Below are 23,971 nucleotides of genomic sequence, written 5' to 3' on the forward strand. Positions count from 1 at the left end.
AGTGACTGCATTCTACCTTTGCATGTTGAATTGAAAAATGCAGAACAAAAAAATCAACATTGAATTGGCAATTGCAAAATTCATTTCCATTTGAATAAAGACACCAACAAAACACACCAATACGGAATGCAATTGATTGAGCTTTCATTCGATTTTTTTCATTTCATAAAATAATTCAAGCTGAATAGAGTATTGCATTCTCACTTTGCACATTAAATTGCCAAATGCACACGGACATTGACTGAAATTGTCCATTGAACTGCAAATTGCATTAGGCTACCATTTGAATAAAGAAGCAACAAAAAAAGTCAGTCATACTTAAAATGACTTATCGGTTCACTTACAAGCTACGTTCAGTACGGTCAAGTTGACAAACCGATATAAAACGTGATTGTTTTAAACTTTTAATTGAAAGCTGAGGAGAGGAGTGTGCAATAATTAGGTGCGATGTAAAAATACACCCGCTAGGCTTAACGTGAAGCCACTTCAAGCCAGCAGCTCAAACCAATCCATACAACTTCAACAATGTCATGCAATAACCATTAGATGACTCACTGCGCGGGGTTCCTCGTTGCTGGCTACCTTGTTCCACACAGTTCAAACTTCAGTGGAAAACGCACCAACTTCCATCGGCAGGGGGTTTCTTCTCATCGCAATGATTGCCTCCAATTCAGAATCATTTGAACGTTATTTTCTTTCTTATTTTCTTTGGGGTCATTCTTTAGTAGGCTAATCAAACATGGAAATATGTAATTATGGGGGATACGCAACGTTTTATTTGAAACGGCCACAGCATCTCTCATGCAAGACATGGCAAAATTGGTATTATTTGGCTGGGCAAGGTACATTTACGTTTATTTAGGAGTGTAAATGACCTCAACTAACACCAGGCTTCTCCGGTCCAAACAGCGGACCGCGTGCGTTAATTTAGCAGTGGGAGTCACAGGTGACTTTAAGAGCCAATGAGAACAAAGGCAGTGTGATTGGCTGGGAGGTAGAACCGGGATGTTTGGCTGTAACGCGATACCTAAATATTTAGTCTGAAATATATATATATGTACTATTTAAAATGATGATGATGTTCTACCTCCCAAAAATGTGTAATCTACCAGAAATCGATGTAAATACCTTTATTTGAAACCAGTCAGTAATCAAACTCATAGGCCTATAGGCTATTTATTTCCAAGGAGAAAGTGTCTGCTGTTATGTTTCACAACTCTACAACCACGCAAGAACGCCACTAAATATCCTGTTGCGATAGTGCGACGTTGGAATTATACATGTACGTATACTGCATATATAAATTAAATTGTCATGGCAACTGAACTGAATTGACTCTGATCTGAATGATGCATTATATTTGGAGCATATCCGGATCACTGGAACAGCCCCTGGCTGGCCCCAGTTGGTTCAGACTTGTGTGAGAAGGACGTCATGGCTCAATGGCATCTCTTCATGCCCCGGTTGGTTCTCTAAAAGCCTTTTCCTGAAACTTCAAATTAACCGTTTTGACACATGGAGAGTTAGGTCACAATAATGGATTACATGGCCAGCATTTTGTGCCATCTATTTTGGAGTACTTTAAAATTGAATTAAATTAGGAACACGACTTTACAAGTCATGTGAATGTATATGCAGCAGGTTTATTTATATGGAAATCAGAACCGCCGCTAAGCTTTTGGGGGCCCTACGCGCTGGTTGTTGGCGTGGGGGGGGGGGGGGGGGGGTTGTACGTCTGCTGGTTGTTGGCGGGGACGGGGAGACGGGACGGACTACGCTGATAAAGGATGCTCCACCTCCGATGCGAAAATCTGAGTGTAATTCGCAGTTGAGAAATAACAATGGTGGACCTGTTCGTAATTCATTTATATATTTAGAAAATTGTAATGTAATAATTATCAACCTTAATTTTGGGGGCCCCCCCTTGGGGCCCTACACACTCTGCGTACTCTCTGTATGGGGAGTGGCGGCACTGATGGAAATTTTAGATCAGCCAATATATAAAAATAACATTGTATGAAATGGACTTTTATTGAAATAAAAGCATTTTCAATCATAACATTACAAACTTGGCATAACAACGTCAGTGTTCTGTACGGACTGAAAATGTGAATTAGTCCCGTTTCTCATTGTACATCGGAAATAATCTAAATCTCAATGGAAACTCAAGAGGCAGTATAATGTGACGAAGTAAGCTTCAATCTCGAATGTGGAAGTGCATTAAATATATAACAGTCAAGGAAAATGGACAATTAAAACCCCAAATTAGTCAATATATACCACAAAAGTCACAAACAACATGAAGTAGAAACACAAACAGATGGCTGAAAACAAAGAAACGACGAGAGAACATTCATTCTGCAACAATAAATATATACTTGATGCAGCATCCCTTCCTCTGACCAAACATAAGAAAGGTAAAGACCAAAAGTTTAAAAAGCAGAAGGGTAACAACAGTTCGACTTGATCCGCTGAATCAACACAAAGCTAAAAACATAAAGCCAGCTTTATGAAAGCTGGAGGCAAAGTAGGAACCTTCAGAAAACAAAACACTCCAAATTCTTAATAATTGTTCAAATTATTACTGTAAGGTGAACTGCATCTACGTTGCGAAGGATAAAATGGTCAAAAAATGTCTGTGAATATATATTTCAAAATAATGTCTCCAACTAGCTATGCAACTAATACCAAAATACAATAAAAAATAAGAGCCCGATTTCCTTCATTGCTCACAACGGTAGATTATACCCCGATAATGGCTGCGTTCATCCTAAGTGGGCCCCTAACACTGTGCAGTACCATTGGAGAACCTGCCATTTGGCTCACAGGCCATGCTGTTGGATGGAGCAAGCATCATCCGCGTTCAGAAGAAGCCGTTAGGTAAAGTCAATGGAATAAAAGGAAATACATATAGAAATACACGTAGAAATAGCATGATGGGGTTGAACTGGATAAGATCTAATATAGAACCTATTATTAGCTTGGACGCCACAAGACTGATGGGACGGCCCTGACAAATGCTGATATGACCAAACATCACATTTGAACCACGCTGGCATTATGTATTGTTCACTATGGACCAAGAATATATATATTATTGTTGGGGGGATATTGTAGACGTTCAGATTAGGTGGGTGGTGGATCGGCTGAAGGTGTGGTACTTTCGCTCGAACACGGACTGCAGGCTGACCATAGAGGGCGAATGACGGGCCTGCAAAGAGGGAGAGAGGGAGAGAACAGGCAGGTCAAAAGAACTGAAATGTGTGTGATAAGACTTCAGGGTTGCGTGTGAACAATCGAAGGCAATGCTTCCATTTGGTGGCTGATTTTGTTCAGTACCATTGACCCACACCAGTGTTTAGAAAAGAGTAACTACAGACCATGGGTCGTCTTCTGTACACTATTCGTGGTTGTTTATATTGGTCAGCAATTTTTTGTATTTGCAAAAAATACAATGTATTTATGTTACGCCGACCATTTTACAGTTAAACAACTTCTTTGTACAAAACACTTGTTAAAGCAAAGTACATCTATATATTTCTATATATGAATGAATAGTGCTGCTAGATGGTCACGACATACACGTTTAACCAGTCAGTAGTTACTCTTTAAAGAGAGGCAGTTAGGAAACTAAACAACACACAAGTTGATGTACAAGATGGCACCCGTGCACCTAATGTGTGTATCACCCGACAATTGCACGTGTTCATATGCCTCACAAGTCTAAACAGGTTTTTGTCATTGCGGGGCAGCTAATCACATGCCCCGCAATGACAAAGCAGTCGTTACATTTGTTTCCCATGTATGTCTTTCTCTCATTGTAATTACCCCTTGACACACAAGCCCCTCTCAAGGGCCTTACCGTCTTCCCGAGTGAGAGACAGAGAGAGAACAAACACACTGTTGGCCAAACTAAACGAACCATCGACGCTCTGCAAAGTCAAAAAGAAACACGCAGACAAAATAAACAGGTACACAATTCTTTCGCTGTGAACAACAACAAACTGCTCATTGGGTTTTGTTTGCGTTGGAGGGGCTGAATGAGTGCTGCTGAATGACAGCTCTGATTACATGTTAGTTAGCACGGTGTCTATGCAGAGACACAGAGCACAAGGAATAGAGGGCCCACACACATACGGTCGGGTGTGTGTACAGAAGGGGCAAAAATACAACACACACGCACATCTTGAGGGCTTTTTCGCACCTCAAAATTAAAGGCCACACTGCCACCAAGGCATGGGATTGACTGAAGTGAATTAAGCAGATGTCTTGAATCAAAATGGTGGGAGGGGGGAATGCAGTTTAATTTGATGCATATCACTGAATAATGCATGCCTTTTAGAGGATAAAGGATTCAATATAAATAGCAACGATCACACTATTACGTCAAACCTAAGCGAAAACACAGGTAATTGAAAATGCTGTTTCTAATTGGCTCAAATTGGTGACTGGGATGGCATTTTCCAAGAACGCCCATCTGCCACCAATTTGTGCTAATCAGAAAGCACAATTGCAACAAATGTGTTTATTTGGGACTGCGTGTGCTTATTTTAGTGCAGGTTGCGTTCTCTGTCCCTTCATTACATGGCTACAGAACAGTGTATTTGGGAGAAAGCATTGAGGTCATCAGTTAAAGGAAAAATCAGTCTAAACAAAACAGAAAAAAAAACAAGTGAACCACTGTCAACTGCACATTGCCAACAAACACCTAGAGGGAAACCAGCTAGAGTAAAGGGAATGCTGTGTGTTATTATTTTTAAAGTTGATTTCTGACAAATTCCAGAAATGCCTCTTGACATTTGGACCAATAGCGCAATGGTGGAGAAAGACGGTTGATCTTTACCCTCCTCTGTTCAGACCACTTCTCACTAATCACCATTATGTCTTTAACCGGTAGCGACTGACATTGGGTGGGGGGGAATTCGACAAAACAGGAAATCAAAACTCCAGCATTCTCCTTAAAAGCCTGTGGCAGAAAGAAGTACCCAAAGCCATGTTAATGTCCAGCCACCAACACCACCACCACCTCACGTGACATGGAAGAGAATGCGGTTACCCAGATCTTGACCATGTAGCCGACCCCGTGGTTGTAATGGTTGATCATTAAGTTTATTTGTGGTTAGCCGATTAGTAATAATATATCCTACTAATCTGGTCAATAACATGAATTATAAGGGGAGTTGATCTTGGACCAAGGATGCACCGATACGTATAATCAGTATCTGCTATGTGTATTTGGCAAAAATACTTGGCAAGGTTTTTTTGTGGTGTACGCGATAATCAAAACAATGAAGAAATAAATCCAATCGCAGGGACTTCATTACTTCATTTGCCTTTAGTATGCCAAAACTAAAAGGTCATATAGGGTGGTTTGAGGTAATACGAGGCGCTTCCGCAGGGACTCAGTGTAGAGCAAGCGGTACGGGTGCATCCCCAGCGTGGACAATAAGGGCATGCTCACGTCTGACTGCAGGCGTTCTAAAGCAGGGTTTCCCTGCGCGGACTGGTCGGGCCCGGCTTCCGTGGATCCGCGGGGGGAGCGTCCCGTCCCATCCTGCCGGCAGGCTGCCCGCCTCGCGCGTACGACGTCAGGTGGGGGACCAGAACAGAGACCCTGGCCTGATACACCTCGGGGGGCGCCTGCCGCACGCTCCTCCGGGCCGCGTCTGTGGGCTTTAGGTTGAGGTGGGGGGCTCTGAGGGTGGAGGAGACACAGCTCCGGGGACTGGAGCTCGGGGAGCGATGGCCCGACGCGGCCGCGGGGAACCTGGGGTTGGACTGGGTCCAGGGAGCCTGGGGGACTGGTTTGAGGAGCAGGCTGACCCGGCTAGATGGGAGCCCAGTGCTCGGACTGCTGGGGGGAGCTCCTGTGCCTGTGGCCGCCTGGGGGCTGGGCCGGGCGCTAGTGCTGGTGGCGGACGGAGGAGTGTTCGGAGCGGGGCTGCAGGGGTTGCGTACGCAGACAGACACCCTGGTTCTGTTGGGCGGGTGGTCCAGAGAGTTTGAGCGCTGCACAATGGCACTGTTCTTGGCCGAATCGCTCAAACTGAAGGTAGAGGCCGAGCGGGACATCTGGGAGCACAGCAACACGATATGGGGTGGGGAAGCAAACACACACAAACACAGGGACAGGGACAGAACAGGAGGACACGGGGCAAAGTATGAGGACATGAGAGGACATTGATGGATAATAGTGCAAGTAGAGTGGCTGGAAAGATTATGAATCTTAACTGGAGGGATGAAGGGAGGAAATGGGCATTTCAGTCATTTAAATTCAATAAATAAATAAACGTGCAAGCATTATGGCATTGCTGCAGATTTAGAGTGACACCAGCGAGCAAATACTTCAATATTACCATTAGATGAGTAGCCGTATATATGTCTTACAAATGGGATGCAGTAAAGTTGGGGCTTCAGAAATATACAAATGAGTCCCTACATGCTAGAGAAGAGAGCATTTGCAAAGCCTGATAGAAGGTTAATTCATCCATTCTTGGAGAAGGCAGCGGTTAAAGTGGTTAAAGCCCCTGAATGGAAGGCGTTCAAACCTCCTGGCCTCTGTCTAAAGGTTGAACAATTATTCTGGGTCGAAACATGTGAAGTTTTGATGAGAAAAACCTCGATTCACTATGTAGTATAACCCATTTCCAATATTCAGAACCCCTAGCTATCCAAAATACTTGGATCGGGTTGCACATCTAGGGCGAGAACGGTAAGGTGAAGGCCGTAATCGACATTTTATAGGTTGCTTTAGCACCGCTTTCTGGCGAGGGCCTCCAGGCCCTAGTGGCACAACACACTGCCCCCAAAGAAGCCCCTTCCCACAACACCGAGCACAGAGACCGTGCCATCTGAAACCTGGGACCACATCACATCGAGTCCCGTCCACACGGAACTGATTTTTTGGTGAAAAAGCATAAGTCTTGTGCGTTTGGGCTGACCATCCAGACGGATCCGGTGGTTTCGGTGGCCAGAAAAGCACTTTTCTGGCCCAGGGTGGATCCCAGGGTGGATAAGATAAAAACCGACCTGCGGTTTTTATCGTTTTCGTGTTAGGATTCGTGTGGACGCCTGAAACACAAACGATGACGTTATCCTCCCCCCCCCCCCCCCCCCACTAGCTGGGCGACGTTAAGAGTTGCGCTGAATTTGTTTTATTTTTATTTTACTTGTATTATTTTTGTAGCTTTGAATACAGCCCCTTGGTAAATGTAATTACTAACTGTACATTAAAAAAGTATTTCTGCTCAATCTAAAAGTTTTAACAACTGCTTTCTCCTCCTCGACAGCGCGCTTGTATACAGGCTTGATGCACTCCACTTTTTTTTTGTGGAGAACCAGCACCACACAGTGGCCTTGAATATGTAATACAGCGTTTCTACAGCTAGATGCGTTTTCGCAACGAGTGCGTCTTTACGAGATATATCCCTGAAACGCAACAAAAGAAAACAGAGTGGAAAAAAAATCGTTTTTGCACGTGTGGACGGGGCCTAAAACAAAAAACACACTCACAAAACAAAAACAAACATTAAACGCTTATGAAAGGATCAAACGGCTGGCCTGCCACAAAAGGATTAAAAGGAAGGAATGAATGGAGAGGAAATGAGACAGATGGACAAATTGAGGACAGCAAGATGCAGCCAGCTTTACAGGACACCCCCCCCCCCCCCCCAACACCAACCCTCCCACCCACCCCAGTTCTTCTCTCGCTGCTTCTGCTCCGCTCCCTATGGAGTGGATGAGCGTTTCCAAGGCGACAACAAGAAAGACGTGGTGAGATGGATAGCTAGATATAGATCCATAGAAAGGGCGAGCGCGACGGAGCAGACAGGCCCCGTAGACAGGTTAACACAACTCAAGACATAATCCCGCTGGCAGCCTCTGAAGACGGGCAGACAGTAGGTGGTGGAGACGAGAACGCTGGGTCCTCCTGGATGGAGAGCTATTCCTTATCCCCGCCTACACATCACCGCCACGCCACCGCCACCGCCGCCGCCGCCGTCTTCTCATATCCACCTCGGTTCTCTTTTTTATTGATTAGGAAAACAAGGTATTTTTCTTGTTCGGCTCCAAACAAAGTGGGCCATGAAGGGCCATATCGACGACCTGCTCTCCCACACCTACGTACACACACACACACACACCACCACCCGCCGCCCGATTAAAACTCCATCGATAGGGTGGAGGGCAGCGTCTGGAGCACCGCGGGGGTGTGGCTGTGATTGTTCGCACTGCCGCGGGCCAGCTATCTGTCCATGCAGATGATCAGCCGTATAAGTGGGAAAGGTTTTTCCTTTTGTTGCTGTAGTGTTTCAACCGGCGATTATCAAGAGCACGCGCACGGTGGGGACTTACGGCCAGGGTGGAGCTGCTGGCGAAGCGGCTCTCCGCGCTCAGCCTGGGGCTCATCTCGTCCGTCGTGCCGTTGGCCATGAAGGCCCTCTGGATGACACGCTTGGGCGTCTTGTTGAAGGAGAACACCCGCGTGACCTGCATTCAGAGAAGCACAGCGGGCCGGTCGTGAACATGTACCCGCTTGCTGTCCATCGCGGTCGCTGCGGGGATAATGCCCGGAAGAAACACACCGGATCTTAAAAAAGTGTGGGGTTGTAACATCCCTGCTTTTCCCGTTTACAGTACCTACGTGTGTGTGTGTGACAAACATGTTCCAAACCACTTCTTTTGCTCACTTTTTTTTTTTTTGATGTGCCCTAAAATGTGATCCTTTGAAAAGAGCAGCCAATAAGTCACAGAAAGACAGCCTTGTCTATTGTAGCAAAGCACTCGCGTAAATCTGGAATCTGTCTGGATAACATTGAGTTTAAAAAAGGCCCAGTTGGAGTTCTCATACAAGTGGTGTGCGTAGGGCGTGATGTACCTTTTTGGAGGTCTTCTTGATGGCTCGGGAGGCCTTGCTCAAAGTGCTGTCCATGTCCTTGGTGCTGACCTGGAGGGGCTCGGGACTTGTTCTCTGGATCAGGTCGTCCTTGGTTATGCCACGAGGACGCGCAAGGGAAGATTCAACAAATGTTCAAAATAGATCAACAATTTAAATAAAAAAACTTGAAATAAATACTGCTTTCGGGGGAGGGGGAGGGGGGGGGGAGGTGACATGCAACAAGTGCGAGGACCTACATTATACTTGACGCAGTAGCAAAAGAGTAAACAGTGCAGATGCCCAATAGTGGAATAGGCTTGTGTGTGTGCAGCCGTGTACACACAAGTCTTTATTCTCCCTTGCTGCTCCTCCTCCTCCTCCTCCCCCCCACCCCTTCTCTGCAGTACACATTTAACAAGCAGGGGCTCCGAGTCGTTGGTATTCACAGCGCACCGTTGACCCAGTAGAGAGAGCATTAGGAATGCAGCTGTTGAGATGTTCAGGCCAGACCGGAGGCCAACATCGCCCCCTGTTGGCCGTTAGGTGTAGGGTAGTCCCGACAGTGTCCGGTGTAATATGATAGCAAAAAGGCGTTCTAAAGACGTGCTATTATTCGGTACACCCATGCACTACATTGTGTTCACTCATTTGTTGTCGCTTTGCTTTTTCTTCTGATCATAAGATCAGCACAAGTTGTTTGCTTAAACACTGCAGAGTTATCTTCTCTACAATAGATTGACAGTAGTCGTTGGATTTGGAATAGCCTCTTAACCCTCTCTGTGTGTGTGTGTGTGTGTGTGTGTGTGTGTGTGTGTGTGTGTGTGTGTGTGTGTGTGTGTGTGTGTGGTCAAATTGATAAATAATGCGCAGACAAACTATTCAGAGTCCCGTTATCTTGAGAAAACAAGAAGTTACGGTGCCCTAATGGTGAGTGACCTAGGGGTCCAGCTGCCCTGTCTACAGTCACTACTTTCAATGTTTGATGATACATGCACCACACGTGATAAATGGTACCTGATTTTATACCAGGCTAATTCCTGAGACTGGATTAATGTTAACCCCTTGCAGAATTAGATGGGCTGGCAAGTGTCGATCGAAACCTGTGTTTGCATGAGACAGAAATGGTGTCATGGTGTATTGCACATGCTATTCATACAATAGATATGCTTGTTTTTCTTGTTATGTATACAATAAAATGGAGCAAGGATCGATTTTCATCTTGCTACAAATAGTTCCAAGGCTCTGGAACTAGGCAAGGACTACCTTCAGTAGAGATGCAATTCTGATAGAGCTTCAAGGAATTCTGTTTCCAATACTCTTTGCCTGCACTGCCAGCTAATATTCCTTCATCAAAGTGTGTATTGGGCAACGCTGCACCACCGCTACAGGATGTTGAGAGTGGCTCTTGTGTGTTCCACAGCATCATGAAATATCAGAGTGGAGGACAGCCTGCAATCATTTAATCATTTAAACGCAAAAGTAAATCCGGTGGGGGGGGGGAACAGCGTGAGTGTTTCTCTCACCGAGTCGGCCCTGCAGATTGTGTTGGCGACGTGTCGGCAGAGTGTGCGCAGCCAGTCGCTCTTCACCGTCTCCTCTCCCGTCAGCTGGAAGCTGAACAGCAGGTTCTCCTGCTCAGTGGGCGGATGTACCACCAGGGCGAAGGCGTTCACACACTCTGCACCCAGGGGGGACACACACAGATAGAGACATTTAATAACAAACAGAGGGGATGAGACTGTGTGGGGGAGGGATCGTGGAAGAGCAAACTAAAACAACAGCGAATGGGGTAAAAAGGTAGCTGTAGAAAATATAGGACAAGAAAGGGCGTGATGAAGAGTAAAATGACATGAATATTGATGAAATATAGAAACAAAGAAAAAACGATCACGATTCTTGTAAAAAGAAGGTATGGGAAAACTGGGACCATTTAGGACCAATGACAGAAATGATGCAACTTTTATGCAGGTTTTTCACAGAAACAGATGTTGCAGACCACATGTATGAAGCATTACTCCCTTATATTAGAAACTAGGGGGCGTGATGGTTCCCCTTTAAGGAGAAAGGAGTAAGTGAATGAGCGATTGACTCATTTACAGCAGACTGTGACAACAGCATAGGGTCCAATGAGTAGGAATGTATGAAAAGGTGTATTTTATACACACCCGGTTCAACTTTGTGCCTGGTGTTAAGGGGCAAGCTATCCCCAAAATCATTTTAATCCTGTTGTAAATGGCTTATATAATGTTCTTATATAGTTTGTGAACATTTAAAAGTAATCATTGACAAAAATGTATAAAGTACTTGAACTGGGGTAATTCTCTGTAAAATACATGAATTTTGCTAGTTCCAGCCACACAGTTTTGACCAAAGGTCGGTTTTGACCAAACCCATGCATTTTTAAAACTCGTAGGAGGAAGTTATACTGCTAAACATACCCTTTAAGGGCCTCAGAGGCTCCAACAACACTACCGTGGAAAATTCAGCCGATTTGATCTTAGCCAGAAGCGACTTAGCTAATGGTTGCCCTCAAACGCACTTCCTGGTCTATAAAACGAACCAGACCACTAGTGACGGTGCTCTGAGTGGCATGTCAAAGCCAATCCAAGATAAAAACAGATAAAGAAGCATTTCTGCTTTACCTTCCCCCCAAAACTAAAACAAATCAACAAGGAGAGAGGTTGGAAACCACCCATTGAAAACAGCCGGTTTTTACTAACATTTGGTGAAGATGTTGTTATAATAAGGTCTCCTTTACACATTGGAACCCCTAAAACGAAATGGCCACGTGTTCTTGCAAATAGGAGAAGAATGTGTTGCAAATGCAAGAACATTTGGAGTGCGTGTCTTACCCTCGGTGTCCTGTAGGTCCAGCACTTTGCGTATCTGGGACAGTGGCATCAGCATGATGTGCTTAAGCTGGGCTGGCGGCCTGGTCTGTCCCATGGGACTCTTAAATGTGCTGATCACCTTGTGACGCTTCCTGGCAATCTAACACACAAAAAAAACCAAATAAATAAATACCCAACGTGGTCACACATTCAAATTTCCATCTTATTCCGTTTGCGAATTGCAATTGGTTGGGTTGGTGTACGACCACTGAAATCTTATCCAGAGCATTCGAAAATAGCTTTTTGGCAGCGACAGATTTACAGCATCTATACAATTAATTTTGAAAACAAATAAAAGTCAAGTAGAGGTTGAAGGCAAAGGACAGCATTTAGGTTTTTGGCATGCAAGTATTATGCAAGTCACCAACGAGTGTGTATGTGTGGGCTTACAAATCAGTATAAATAAATAAATAAATAAATATAGGGGTGTTTGAGATGGGCACTGGAGTTGCTATCGTTTACTTGGCAGCAAATCAATGGGGCCTCATAGAAGGCCTCATTAATATCAGATTAATTAGTAGCTGTAGTGTGTGTGTGTGTGTGTGTGTGTGTGTGTGTGTGTGTGTGTGTGTGTGTGTGTGTGTGTGTGTGTGTGTGTGTGTGTGTGTGTGTGTGTGTGTGGCGGTTGAAGGGACAGGGGCTTGGGTGGGCTCTATTAATGATCCATTCACAACATGTGCATGTTCATTCAAACGAGCCACATTTTGCCCACGCCTTGTTGTTGACTACTTCCTGAACAACAATGAGCCAGGGCCAGTCTTAAGTACACACTCACACAACCCATTTTAAAACAGACACAAAAAACACACACAAATGTAACCCCCTTGCAAGAAATGACTACATGTATGAGAGGCAGAGCATTAACACACACGCACACACCTCATTAGGAAGTGCCACTGACACCTTCGGAATCAGCAAAGCCGCTTTCCCCCTTGTGTTCTTGATTGCCTACCCCGTTTCTAATGCTGCCCCTTCCCTAATTAACACACACACACACACACACACTGTCAGCAACGATAGATTGCAGTGGCATAAATTATTCACCTTTTCTCGCCAGCCTCTGTCAACAGGAGCTTGCTGGCTCCATTTTTAAATGAATTTGCACTTGAACAGAGAGGCACACCAAGAGATTCTCATAATGAGCGCAGAGTGTCTGAAGGAAAGCCATCGAACTTTCTGGAGTCCAGGTTCAAACACAAACCCGTGTCGTTGGAAATAAGAAAACACTACAGTGCAGCCCCCAGTGAGAGAGAGTGTGAGTGAGTGTGTGAGTGAGTGAGTGAAGGCTCAGTAATGGTTCCACCTCGACGCAACACAATGATCACGCGGATGCTTTGACGCAGTCGTGAACCTGTTTTATGCTGCTGTCTATTTGGCCTTTTGTGCTGGTACGCCGACCTGCTCAACGAGAACGTGACGTAACTTCCTGGCTCGACCACCTTAAAAGTGTACCAGTAGTCATTTTCGTGCGACGAGTTGGAGAAAATGGACACCTGGAGGTGGCAGCAGTAGCAGGCTAGTCATTGTTGTTAGCAACATTAGGGTCTTTCGCAATCCAGCTCGAAAACAAAACTTTACATTGTATTGCACGCACAGCAAGACCGTGGAATGCATACATTGGTGACCAGATTAAAGCAGCAATGTAATCAAGTGTGTAAGAGCATTATACATCGACATTAAAGACACCAACGTGAAACAAAGAGAAAGAAAATACATGTCAACTACTGTTAACTACGGGCGCAGCCATCTTCGTTCGTCAAGCGTCATGGGGATCTTTCGCTACTCGGTGTACTCAACAGAAGCCCCAGTGGGAGCTTGATATCCCCAAAGAAAAGGAGGCGTGCCTCAATGCCGCTATGCATCAATGCCGCAAGAAAGCTGGGAGATCCGACTAGGATGGTGGGCGTACCATACAAATGGATAGCACCATTAGTTCTGTGTCGGGTTTTAGTGAGCGGACCAATCACAGCCCTAGCTGCTGCGTCGCCTCGACGCAAGGTTACAATTTTTCAGAGGCGCACCTCAGGCCCCTGCGGTGGACCCAAGGAGGGTCCGCACGCCGCAAGGACCTAATGGGTCCGTAAACCGCCTTACGCTGCGTCGACGTGGAACCATAATTAAGCCTTGATTGAGTGAGTGAGTGAGTGTGGCTGCATTAATGTGTGTGTGTGTGTGTGTGTGTGTGTGTGTGTGTGTGTGTGTGTGTGTGTGTGTGTGTGTGTGTGTGTGTGTGTGTGTGTGTGTGTGTGTGTGTGTGTGTGTGTGTGTGTGTGTGTGTGTGTGTGTGTTACCTCAAGGCAGTCGTTGAAGAGGAAGAGTGTGACCTGCTCGCCGCGGTCGCACGGCTGGTCTCCCAGGGCGATGGTCTCCACGCGGTGCACCAGGCTGCGGTGGGACGACAGCAGGTTGGCCTGGGCCGGACCGGGGATGGACGACACAGCAGAGAGGGGGAGGGAGAGCAGAGGTGAGGAGGGATGGGAGGAAATGATCCACCCAGAGCTGGTCTCCCGCTAGGTCAAATAAAATGTCTTCCATGCATGTCTTCGATGTTTTAATTGTGGATCCATTTAGCGATTATGTATATCCTGGATAGATGGATCATGGCGAGTATCCACTACTCGCCCCAAAGCGATTTGTATGTTTACTCTTAGGAGTAGGACAACGTGTTTAACACAGCAAATATTTTGTAATACAAGATAAGACACTGCCATACTAATGTCTGGCGGCCTGCGTTTGATGTTATGCATCAGAATATGAGTATGCACGGAAAGTTGAGTAGTTATTCCTCTTGGTATAATCTCCTCTTACCGCTGTTTTTTTGTATGACAAACTCAAAGTTGGCATATTCCGTGCTCGTGTGGCTTAAAATCGACAGCCTTTGTGGAATGATCAAATGTCTGAGAGGGCCTGGAGGAAACTGCTTCAATTACAAACACGTCCACTCATCCATTAAAAGCCCAGCTCATCCGCGACAAAACATTAAGCTAAAAGAGCCGAATGATTGGAGGGGAATTCAAAGATGATATAATAGAAGAGTGTTGCAGCGCTACAACTTACAGGGCAGCCATCGACTTCATACACCACGTCAAAGATCTGCTTCTGGCCTTCTGTTTTCCGCTTGTCCTCATTGATGTGACTACAGACCAGAGCCGGAAGGAAGTAGACCCACAACAAACATAAAAACCAGGGAATTAAAGCATGGAACCAGAACAGAGAACAAAGTGATGAGAATGAAAGAGGGGAGAGATGCATTGGCATGAAAACGCAACGATGCAGAGAAGGCAGGGGGGAGGGGGAATCAACGATGGACTTTTGTCATTTCATGCTTTAAAAACGGAACTAACCACAAATGCTTTAAATCTGTAAAATACAATAGACGCATTCCACTCGGACACACTAGATATGAGCAATACGGAAAAGGCCAAATATCCTTTTAATTCTGAGCCAATATGTTGATATTGACAGTGACAATATTCATGCTTTTTTCTTTATAATTAATGCTAACCATGTGTATATCGACATAATTGTGTAGAAAAAACATTCTATGATGTAGAAAAGACAATAAAAGAGCAGACACTCTGAAGGGCTTGTTGATATACTGATATCTGTGCCGTGTATACCGTACATTTGAATGGTACAAATGAACTCGGCAAAAGCAGCGTCCATACATTTGCTTTCATTTCAGAATAAACTATTATACAGCTCATCACAGGCCTGCTGTACCATAGAAAAACAACGCTAAAGTGAGCGTGTTTGGAAATACTGTGTTGTGGTTGGTGGTACTGTACAACTGTACATCTGCTGCAAACCACGGCTGTTTAGTCTGCCTGTTTATCAAACAAAGGCTTAGTTATGGTTCCACGTTAACGCAATGACCATGCAGTCGTGAACCTGTTTCGGTTCTGAGTCGGGTTTTAGTGAGCGGCCCAATCACAGCCCTTGCTGTTGCGTTGTCTCGACGCAAGATTAATTTTTTTTGGGGAGGCACACGTCAGGCCGTTGCAGTGGACGCTCAGAGGGTTCGCAAGGGCGTGAACGGTCCGTAAACCCCCTTGCGTTGCGTCGTCGTGGAACCATAACTAAGCCTTTGGTTCAGAGCAAGCCAACATTGATTAACGGGTCCTAACCATGCGACATTAATACAAAAAAACATCCTTGAATAATCTTCAGCGTACGTTTCTAATTGTTCTGACAAATACAGATTTTCTAGGGTTGGCTGCAGCGTCAATTAATTCATTTTGACGATTAACAAAATTGTACCAGAGCAATAATACTTGACCATGAAAATTACATTTGTGACTAAATCAGTGCCATGAACAAGCTCATCGGCCTAGTCGCCTGGCAGCCATCTTGGATCAAATCGATAGCTGGGTGGGGACAAGCGGGAAGATGCAGATAACCAAGATGGCCTCTAGGTGAATAAAGGCCCATTGAGGCACGGAACTCACGTCATGACTTCTTTTAGAGCCTCTATGGCTCTCTCCAGGGTCCTCTTGTCTGGGTTGTCATCCGATGTGTGCTTCTTAATGTCTGCAGGTGAGTTGAAGAGGAAAAGAAAGGGAGCGCAAGGGTCCAATGAGTTAAATGGATGGGCTTGTGTAAAACAAAACAAATGAAAAGCAAAAGTGACATGAATTTGGTGCGCATGTGTGACCGTGCTTGTGAGGTAGGAAAGGAAGAATAATAATTTAAAAAAAATTACTTCCCTTACTGTATTTGTGTGTATATGTATGGGTATAGGTACGGGTATGTTTGAGAAAGTGGACCACTTATCCCACTTTAAAAGGTGACATATTATACCACAAGGTGTGTGTGATTAGCTGTTGGAAGCCGTTCTGAAAATCAACCTCTTCTGACATCACACTTGGGCGTGTCCACCAAGATATGTGCTGGATAGATCAGTCTACCAGCCTACCCAGTGGACTGTAGCAAACGTTGCTCATCTATCTGCCACAGATCTAGGTGGACACGCCGACCTGTGACGTCAGAAGAGGCAGATTTCAAAACGGCTTGTAATGGCTAATCACACTCACACCTGGTGGTATAATATGTCACCTTTAAATCATGCCAACTTGAAAAGAAATGTAATGCATGCATGTGTGAGTCTTTCGCAGCACTGGGTTACCGTTGAGCAGAAGGCCAACGCTGGGCAGCCTCTGCACTGGCCTAATGAGGAGCTCGACAAGAGTCTGTCTCCCACACTCTGGCTTGGACTGATTGATCTGCACACCGACGAGGAGAAGACGCACAGAGAACACCATAGCAGTTACAGCAGTGTTCAAAAGGAGGTGCCACAAAATAATCAATATCAAAAAATGTGTCTCAGAAACACTTCCATGTCTCAGAAAAAACTGATCTGAGATCAACCTTTCCACGTCCAATGAGAGCGTGGGGCACAGCCCTACAGTCACGTACCTTGAGGAACGCGTGAAAACGTGGCTTCAGCTTCTCACACTTGACGATGGTGTCTTTGCTCATTTCAAAGAAGTTGACGAAGGACGGGTAGGTCTTGAGCATCTCTTTGGACTGAAAGGATGAAACACGGGGGTGCATGGTGAGGGGTGCGGTTAGCTGCCTTTAGTGGGAACTGTTAGCACAGTGACTCAACCTCAACCCTGTGCCATTCTCCAAGCCATCAAGGTGTGTGATGCTTAAGCTTTCTGCTAAATCACTGAATAAACGCTGTATGAATGGGACCAGAGAGATACATGATCTGATACCAGAGGGACTGTTGATCTGATCTGATACAAGAGATACATGATCTGATACCAGAGAGACTGTTGATCTGATACGAGAGAGTTTTTTCTTAAATACATTGCACTTTCTAAAATGCTTTTTTAACTTTGCCTTTATTTTCTATCTTTTTATTTTATTACAATTTTTTAACTTTGCCAATGTTTTATTTTACTTATTTTATTTTATTGAATGACAATCTTTATATGTCAAGCACTTTGAGTATGCCTTGTGTATGTAAAGTGCTATATAAATAAAGTTAAGTTGCCTTGCCTACAGAAACGTCTTTCTACGAACCCACTACCCGTATCTTGGATGCAGCTGAGGTCCAGAAATATGTTCATGGCTGGCTTGATGGATAGTGCAATGCATGTTGTGGTTGTGGATTCTCCCAGCCTTTGGCTGTTCAAGGTTAAACGGTTAAGATGTTAGAAAGTGGTTCAGCACAAAGACAAAGAAGGCATAGCTTTAACAATTCGAAATGTTTAGTCAGCTTATCAGACTGTAGTGCTCCATCAAGTTATAATACCAAACATTTGCCGCTTACAGCTGCAAAATGATCAGATCGTCATTTTTTATAATAGTATTCTGTGATATATACATAAAATGTATGTTAAATAGATGTTATTAGTTGAAATGTCAAGCCAGCCAGCAGGGGAAAATAACAAAAGGTGAATAAATATAATAATCTCCAGAGGAAATCACACTAATTCGTATGTTAAGTAGCTGCTGCACAGACGTCTCCAGATGAGACGTATAATAAAAAAAGATAATGAATAATATATGTGAACTGAGCAAAGTGAAAAGGGTCATTTTTCTATTTGATTCTGTCCAACAATTAACAGTGTGCCCCTTTTCATACAACAACGCTGTGTGGGGAAATCATTTTACAGTGTAACCTTTCAAAACATCATTGCATAATTTACATACTCGCCATTTGTTTTTGGTAGTGTTTTTGGTAAAACACACTGCCCAAATAGAATAATACTGCGATAAAAAAAGTCCCATGGTCTTCAGTCATTACTTAAAGATGACAGGAACAACAAGACATTAGGGCATAGACATTTTTGAAAAATGCATGCAGTTCTAAGATATTTACTAGTCCTTCTCACACTGCGTTGAGCATCTAACAACATAGCCATCTACGGCAGTCTATCCTCTGTGAAGTAGTGTAATGTTTAACACTATAGTACAACAATTTATATACAATATTATGACTAGAATGGCATGGCAATGGCAATGCGTGCTACAGTGAATGATGTTTGACCTTGCCATTTTCAACCACAGATTATCATAGCTTTGCTGATAAAAATATATTTCAGAGGTACCAAGAAACTGCAGTGTGTGTCTTGTTATATTTTTATAGGTACCTCCAAATATATAGGATTTATTTATAATTTATAATTTCAATTTGTATTATTTTCATGCACACACTTGACTCGTGCTTTGTCTGCTTTGAGTTGGTATCAAGTTAATGTATCTGTGAATTTTTACGGCTACAAGTGCATAAATAGTTAGTTTATGCCCGACACTCGGATCTGTTTATTCTGTGCCTATAGAGATAATTTAAGAGTTTCAAGAGATAAATGAAGAACATTCAGGAACCTACCAATTACAGTGGATTTAATCAAAGATACAGATTGACCAAATGCTTAATTTACAGACAATAGTTTACTGATTAATAGTGCATTACCACTGTTTGGTTGATAGTGCTCACTGAAAGGGCACTTAATGAAACTTAAAACTCATTTGAAGACCAGATAAAATGGTATTAATCCAAAGTGGGTAAGTAGTCAAACAATAAGGACTTTGTTTTCCCTGAGGAAAAGCTATCATCTGAAATACAAGGTTGGAACACTCAGTATTGCTGCATTATTAGCAAATTCTATAAACACACGCAATTACTTTTGTTTTTCAGGTGCATAACAAGAGCCGTGACAAACCGTTCAGAAGGTTGTTATTGTGGTTTGCATGAAGACTGTCAATAACCCATGTATATTAGGGGTGGAAAGAATAATTCTTCTTTGATGCATCGCGATTCTCTCTAGAACGATTCCGTCTCGATGCAGATAAGTTAAAATTTGGAATTTTAATTAAAAAAAATAAGTTACATTTTTTTTATTACATTTGTTGGCCTGCTGCAACATTCTGTTCGCTGCTGCAGAGCGCTACAGAAAACTCTATTTTCTGCCTACAGGTTCTCTGCGCAGAGAACCGACTTTATCAAATATAAAATACTAGATAAGGTAATTCATCTGTTGATTGTCTTTAATGATCATCACAAAAGTAGAAAGTGATTAGTAAACTCTGAGTAGCAAACTCAGATGTACATATATTTTTGAAAATCACACATGGAAATGTACATTAAAAAAATTGTTGCATCGAGATGCATCAATAATCGTTTTAGGATAGAATCGTTGACCTCTGAATCGGAATCGACTCGTGAGGTGCCAAGAGATTCCCACCCCTAATATCTATACATGACTTCAACATCAGACAACCCTGCCACAATCTGGTGGTGACATACAGACCGACAATTATACTACTAAATTAATATACTCACATATTTAAGGATGATGTTTCCTACACTCTTGTCCTCTGACCAGTCATTCAAGAGCTCCTCAAGGTCAGCCTTTAAAAAGGAATGAAATCATCAACAGCCAATAAGTCTTTCAAGATTGCGGCAAAGCCGAGTTTAATACAGTGTCAAACTCCATGTTTTCTGATCATCCCTGTTATATTTAACAATGCCTTTTTATGTGAACCACCCACTTGGCCTCTTATACAATTCCATTTCTTTAGATAAGAAGAAAAGCAAACTTGAAACAAAAACAAGACCACTGGCAGGATTTTTGGACTGACCCTGTGGACTAAGAACAATGATATTCCTCTAATATACCCACCCCAGTAACTTTAAAGATGATTCTAATGCAGAAAAAGACAGAACTGGAGCATTTTTAGTGGTGGACTTTGACGTAAGCCCACAGGCTATTCTAGGAATGATCGCTTTAGCAGAGTGTTTAATTAACGGAAGAGCTTGTGCTTTCCCCTTGAAACACAAGTTTGTGTGTGAAAAAGATGCGTGGGCTGATCCATAGCGCACACTTTCTGCGGTCAACCACGGTCACACGCCAAAAACAATATGTTTAAGGCTTTGTGTGTATATTGGGACGGGGCATGAATGTTTGTATACGTGTATGGTTTATACACAACCACAATAACAGCATAAGTGGGGATTGACCGTCAATCTCAGTTTTATCCTAGTTTCATTAAAAAAAGTGCCCAGCATGCCGCTGGGCTGACTTAAAGCAATATTTGGTATGGGCGATTCGTGAGGGCTGCCCACGCAGCACTATTGCAAAATATTCAGATTTGAACTGTGCCCTTAAAAAGAGAAAATTGAGAAAAAATTTCCCAATTGAGAAAAAAAAATTTAAAACTACTATACAGAGATTTTATAAATTCAATATATTAGTATGTCTTGGCTGTATAAAATTAAATAAAGATGTTTGCAAAATAAATAATATAATGCAATATAAATGCGAAATAAACAAAAATATATAAAAGATGTTGTTCTACATGCATGCATGTTTGCATGTGAACGTGAAAAAGTACCTACCTTGATCTTTCTGTGAACGTCATAAATGTCGGGGATACTTCCAAAGATGGTCTTTATTTCCTCCTGGGCCAGAATCGGGCCGCCTACCTGCCCTTCCTTCTCCAGCGGGATCTTGAAGAGCTAGGAAACAAAAACATAAAAACACAAACCACACGCACACAAAACACACAAACAGATTAATGTCCATGATGCAGCAAGTGTAAAGCGGTTGAAAACAAGCGCCGGCTCCGAACACAAACACTTTTCACCCACTTAAAAGCAACCCAAAGAGACAGGATAGTGTTTTGTTTCATGCATGGACGGATTACTGCCTCAGCTTTAGTGCAGCGAACAAACTTGGCTTTCAGAGCATGTAGGACTCAATCAAAAGAGGAAGCTCTTCACTGGTGTAGGAGAGCAACGTATATTTGTGTGACCTTGCTTAGCTTGCAGGGCAATATCTTGACAGTGTCAAGCATTAGAAATGCTCTCATAGAGACACAGCATATGGCACACTACCAAATTTATAAATGTTGCATTCATGTTGTTTTCATGCTACCTTGATGTTTCAACACTTGCATTTTGACATACTAAGAAAACAAGTGTCAGGCTGTACAGAGTGCTTTGCATTATCAGAAAGCACAGAAAGCCTCAATTTGAAGGCCAATGCGGTTGCCAAATGCAAAGTGCACCGTAGAACAACAAGAAAGTATCCCAATGCCATAGTGATCAGGAAATGTACATTGACAAAATGGTAAAATTAAGAAAGTACAGACAAAACGAAACAACAAAACACATGGATTTCATACACGCAAAGCAATGCAAGTGAATCGGATGGGATTTACTTACATCGCGTACGTAAAATAATGATCGATAAATATGCTTGCGCAGCACATTGTCAAGTAGTATGTATACAGAGAAGGCTGATGCAGGGTTAGCCATTGAAAGAAGAGTGTAGCATTATACTTAATATAGGCCTGATATCAATTGTGGGAAAAATAATTGCATGTGTTTTTTTGGTCGAAAATAAGTACAAGGTGGTTGGTTGCAAGTTCATTGATGAAAAGATAACTGGCTCCAGTATAAAAATTACTGCAGGAGAAAGGCTTAAAATTGCTTAACGAAGTGCTCCATCCTAGAATTTGCCTGCATATTTCCACTCGAATGAAACGAAGGAATTGAAAACACATGAAAGGATGACCTCAAAACATTCACAAATAGAAGGCCTTTCCCTTTTCATTACTGTCCCTTTTAACTTTAAATGACTAAACCATGAAGGGGCAGGCCTGGTGTTTAATCTGCTCTCCTTCACCACCTTCTCGTTGGTAAATGCCAGACGATTTGAGACGAGAGGAGGGCTGGTATTCAGGTGAATGTTAATGGCGGCCGATGCGACGGAGCTAACCTTTCAGTTCAACACACTAATGAGAGAACAGCCTGCCACGGCTACACTGGGGACGCCGGGCGAAGGGAGGCTGGCTGCTTTGGAGAAGAAGGCTCAGAAGGCTTATGAACTGATGAGTGAGCAAAACGCCTTGCACGCCTTTGTGTGTATGAAAAGGTTGTGTTGGAAATGGAATGAATATAGGTGGGGAAGGCGGGGCGAGAGAGGGATAAGACGGGGCAAACGGATCCTAGAAATCCGGAGACCAGACATTCCGAAGGCCATGGCTGTTGTTGATCAAGAAAAATAAATATAAATAGTTTTATAAAGGGTCTGGGCGAGTAATCCAGTGTTCCGATGTTATTATGTAGTTGGAGCCGAGTTAATTTGATTGATTATTGGTCATTATACATACAATATTAGCTACCCATTCTCAAATGTGTTTGGATTTACAGTGTCAAAGTTAAGGTCCATATGAACAATAGAGACTGAAGAAGGTCTAGAAATCTTAGCTCTAGAAAGGAGTGAGTGAGATAGACGGAGAGGGAGAGAGAACCATGCAAGCTATTTCCTCCCTCGCTGGTCAATGGTCAGTTGCTTGAGTTACCACTGGGACCAGGAGATAAGGACACTCACAACAACAACACCACCACACACAAATGAAAATGTTGTCATGGGAGACGATGGGGGCCAAGCTGGAAGGTGGTAAGAAAATAAATGTTCCACCCTCGAGAGAACACACACACACACACCTTTAGTATGGTAGTCAAGATGTCCACGTAGTTGCTCTCAGTCTGATGGAGCTCCTTAGTGACGTGCCACCGAGCAGACTGCTTGGTTAGCAACGGCGTTGAACTTTTGTTGGGCTTGGAACTCTCTGGAAGGATGAGAGGGAGAGATAATGGGAGGATGGAGAGGCATAATTAGTGGTTTCTCATGATAACAATACTGAACATCTGTTAGTACTTTTTTTTTAAATAATTGGCAAGTGCAGCTGAGCAGGATGCAGGTGTACTGAGCCGAATGTGCCGTGTTTTTTTTAAACTATCGTCTTGACTTTGGCATGGAATTTGCCAGTTAGAAGAGAGTCCTCCTGTAACTCACTTGACAGGTAAACAAACAAAAACTGCACAGTCTGCTCAAGCTGTTTAAAGTGGAAACAGGGACAGTCGACAAAACCGACGTGAACCAGGGATCTAACCAATCACCCTCCAGCGGCTGGACAATCATCTTTCCCTCCAGAGCTACGCCTACATTTAATATACAACTCGGTTAGATTGGTCACGACATATATAGTATTTATAGAAAATGTGGTCAAAAACACAAGGAATCAATAATCCTTTGATCAATTGTCTCAGCGATTCCGTGTTTTCTGTACACCTTTCCACAGGAAAGTGTTTACGACGTTTAACATGACAATTTATGAGCTAACCAATAGAAAACAGGGGAAAGATGTCAAGCTAGGGAGCATAAAAGAAAAAAGTTGA

General features: G+C 43.4%; 1 protein-coding gene across 4 annotated transcripts in view; it reads right to left on the bottom strand.

Moving 5' to 3' along the window:
* Positions 1–2,040: 2,040 nt before the first annotated feature.
* ect2 (epithelial cell transforming 2) overlaps positions 2,041–23,971 on the bottom strand; it is a 38,534-nt gene continuing 16,603 nt past the window's right edge. For 2 of the 4 annotated variants that reach the window (XM_084472788.1, XM_084472787.1), the window contains 14 exons: positions 23,237–23,361; positions 21,122–21,241; positions 20,066–20,134; positions 17,185–17,295; positions 16,895–16,991; positions 16,218–16,299; positions 14,827–14,905; positions 14,061–14,180; positions 11,731–11,869; positions 10,402–10,556; positions 8,879–8,986; positions 8,356–8,490; positions 5,462–6,072; positions 2,041–3,211 (listed from right to left, as the gene is read on the bottom strand). In XM_084472788.1, coding sequence (XP_084328914.1) covers positions 5,479–6,072; positions 8,356–8,490; positions 8,879–8,986; positions 10,402–10,556; positions 11,731–11,869; positions 14,061–14,180; positions 14,827–14,905; positions 16,218–16,299; positions 16,895–16,991; positions 17,185–17,295; positions 20,066–20,134; positions 21,122–21,241; positions 23,237–23,361 — 1,934 coding nt within the window. In that variant the 3' untranslated portion in view covers positions 2,041–3,211; positions 5,462–5,478. The remainder of the gene's footprint in view (positions 3,212–5,461; positions 6,073–8,355; positions 8,491–8,878; positions 8,987–10,401; positions 10,557–11,730; positions 11,870–14,060; positions 14,181–14,826; positions 14,906–16,217; positions 16,300–16,894; positions 16,992–17,184; positions 17,296–20,065; positions 20,135–21,121; positions 21,242–23,236; positions 23,362–23,971) is intronic. The other 2 variants (XM_084472790.1, XM_084472789.1) reach the window with 1 other exon arrangement.

This window comes from Micromesistius poutassou, assembly GCF_964030765.1.
Source record: "Micromesistius poutassou genome assembly, chromosome: 9".
Taxonomy (NCBI): domain Eukaryota; kingdom Metazoa; phylum Chordata; class Actinopteri; order Gadiformes; family Gadidae; genus Micromesistius; species Micromesistius poutassou.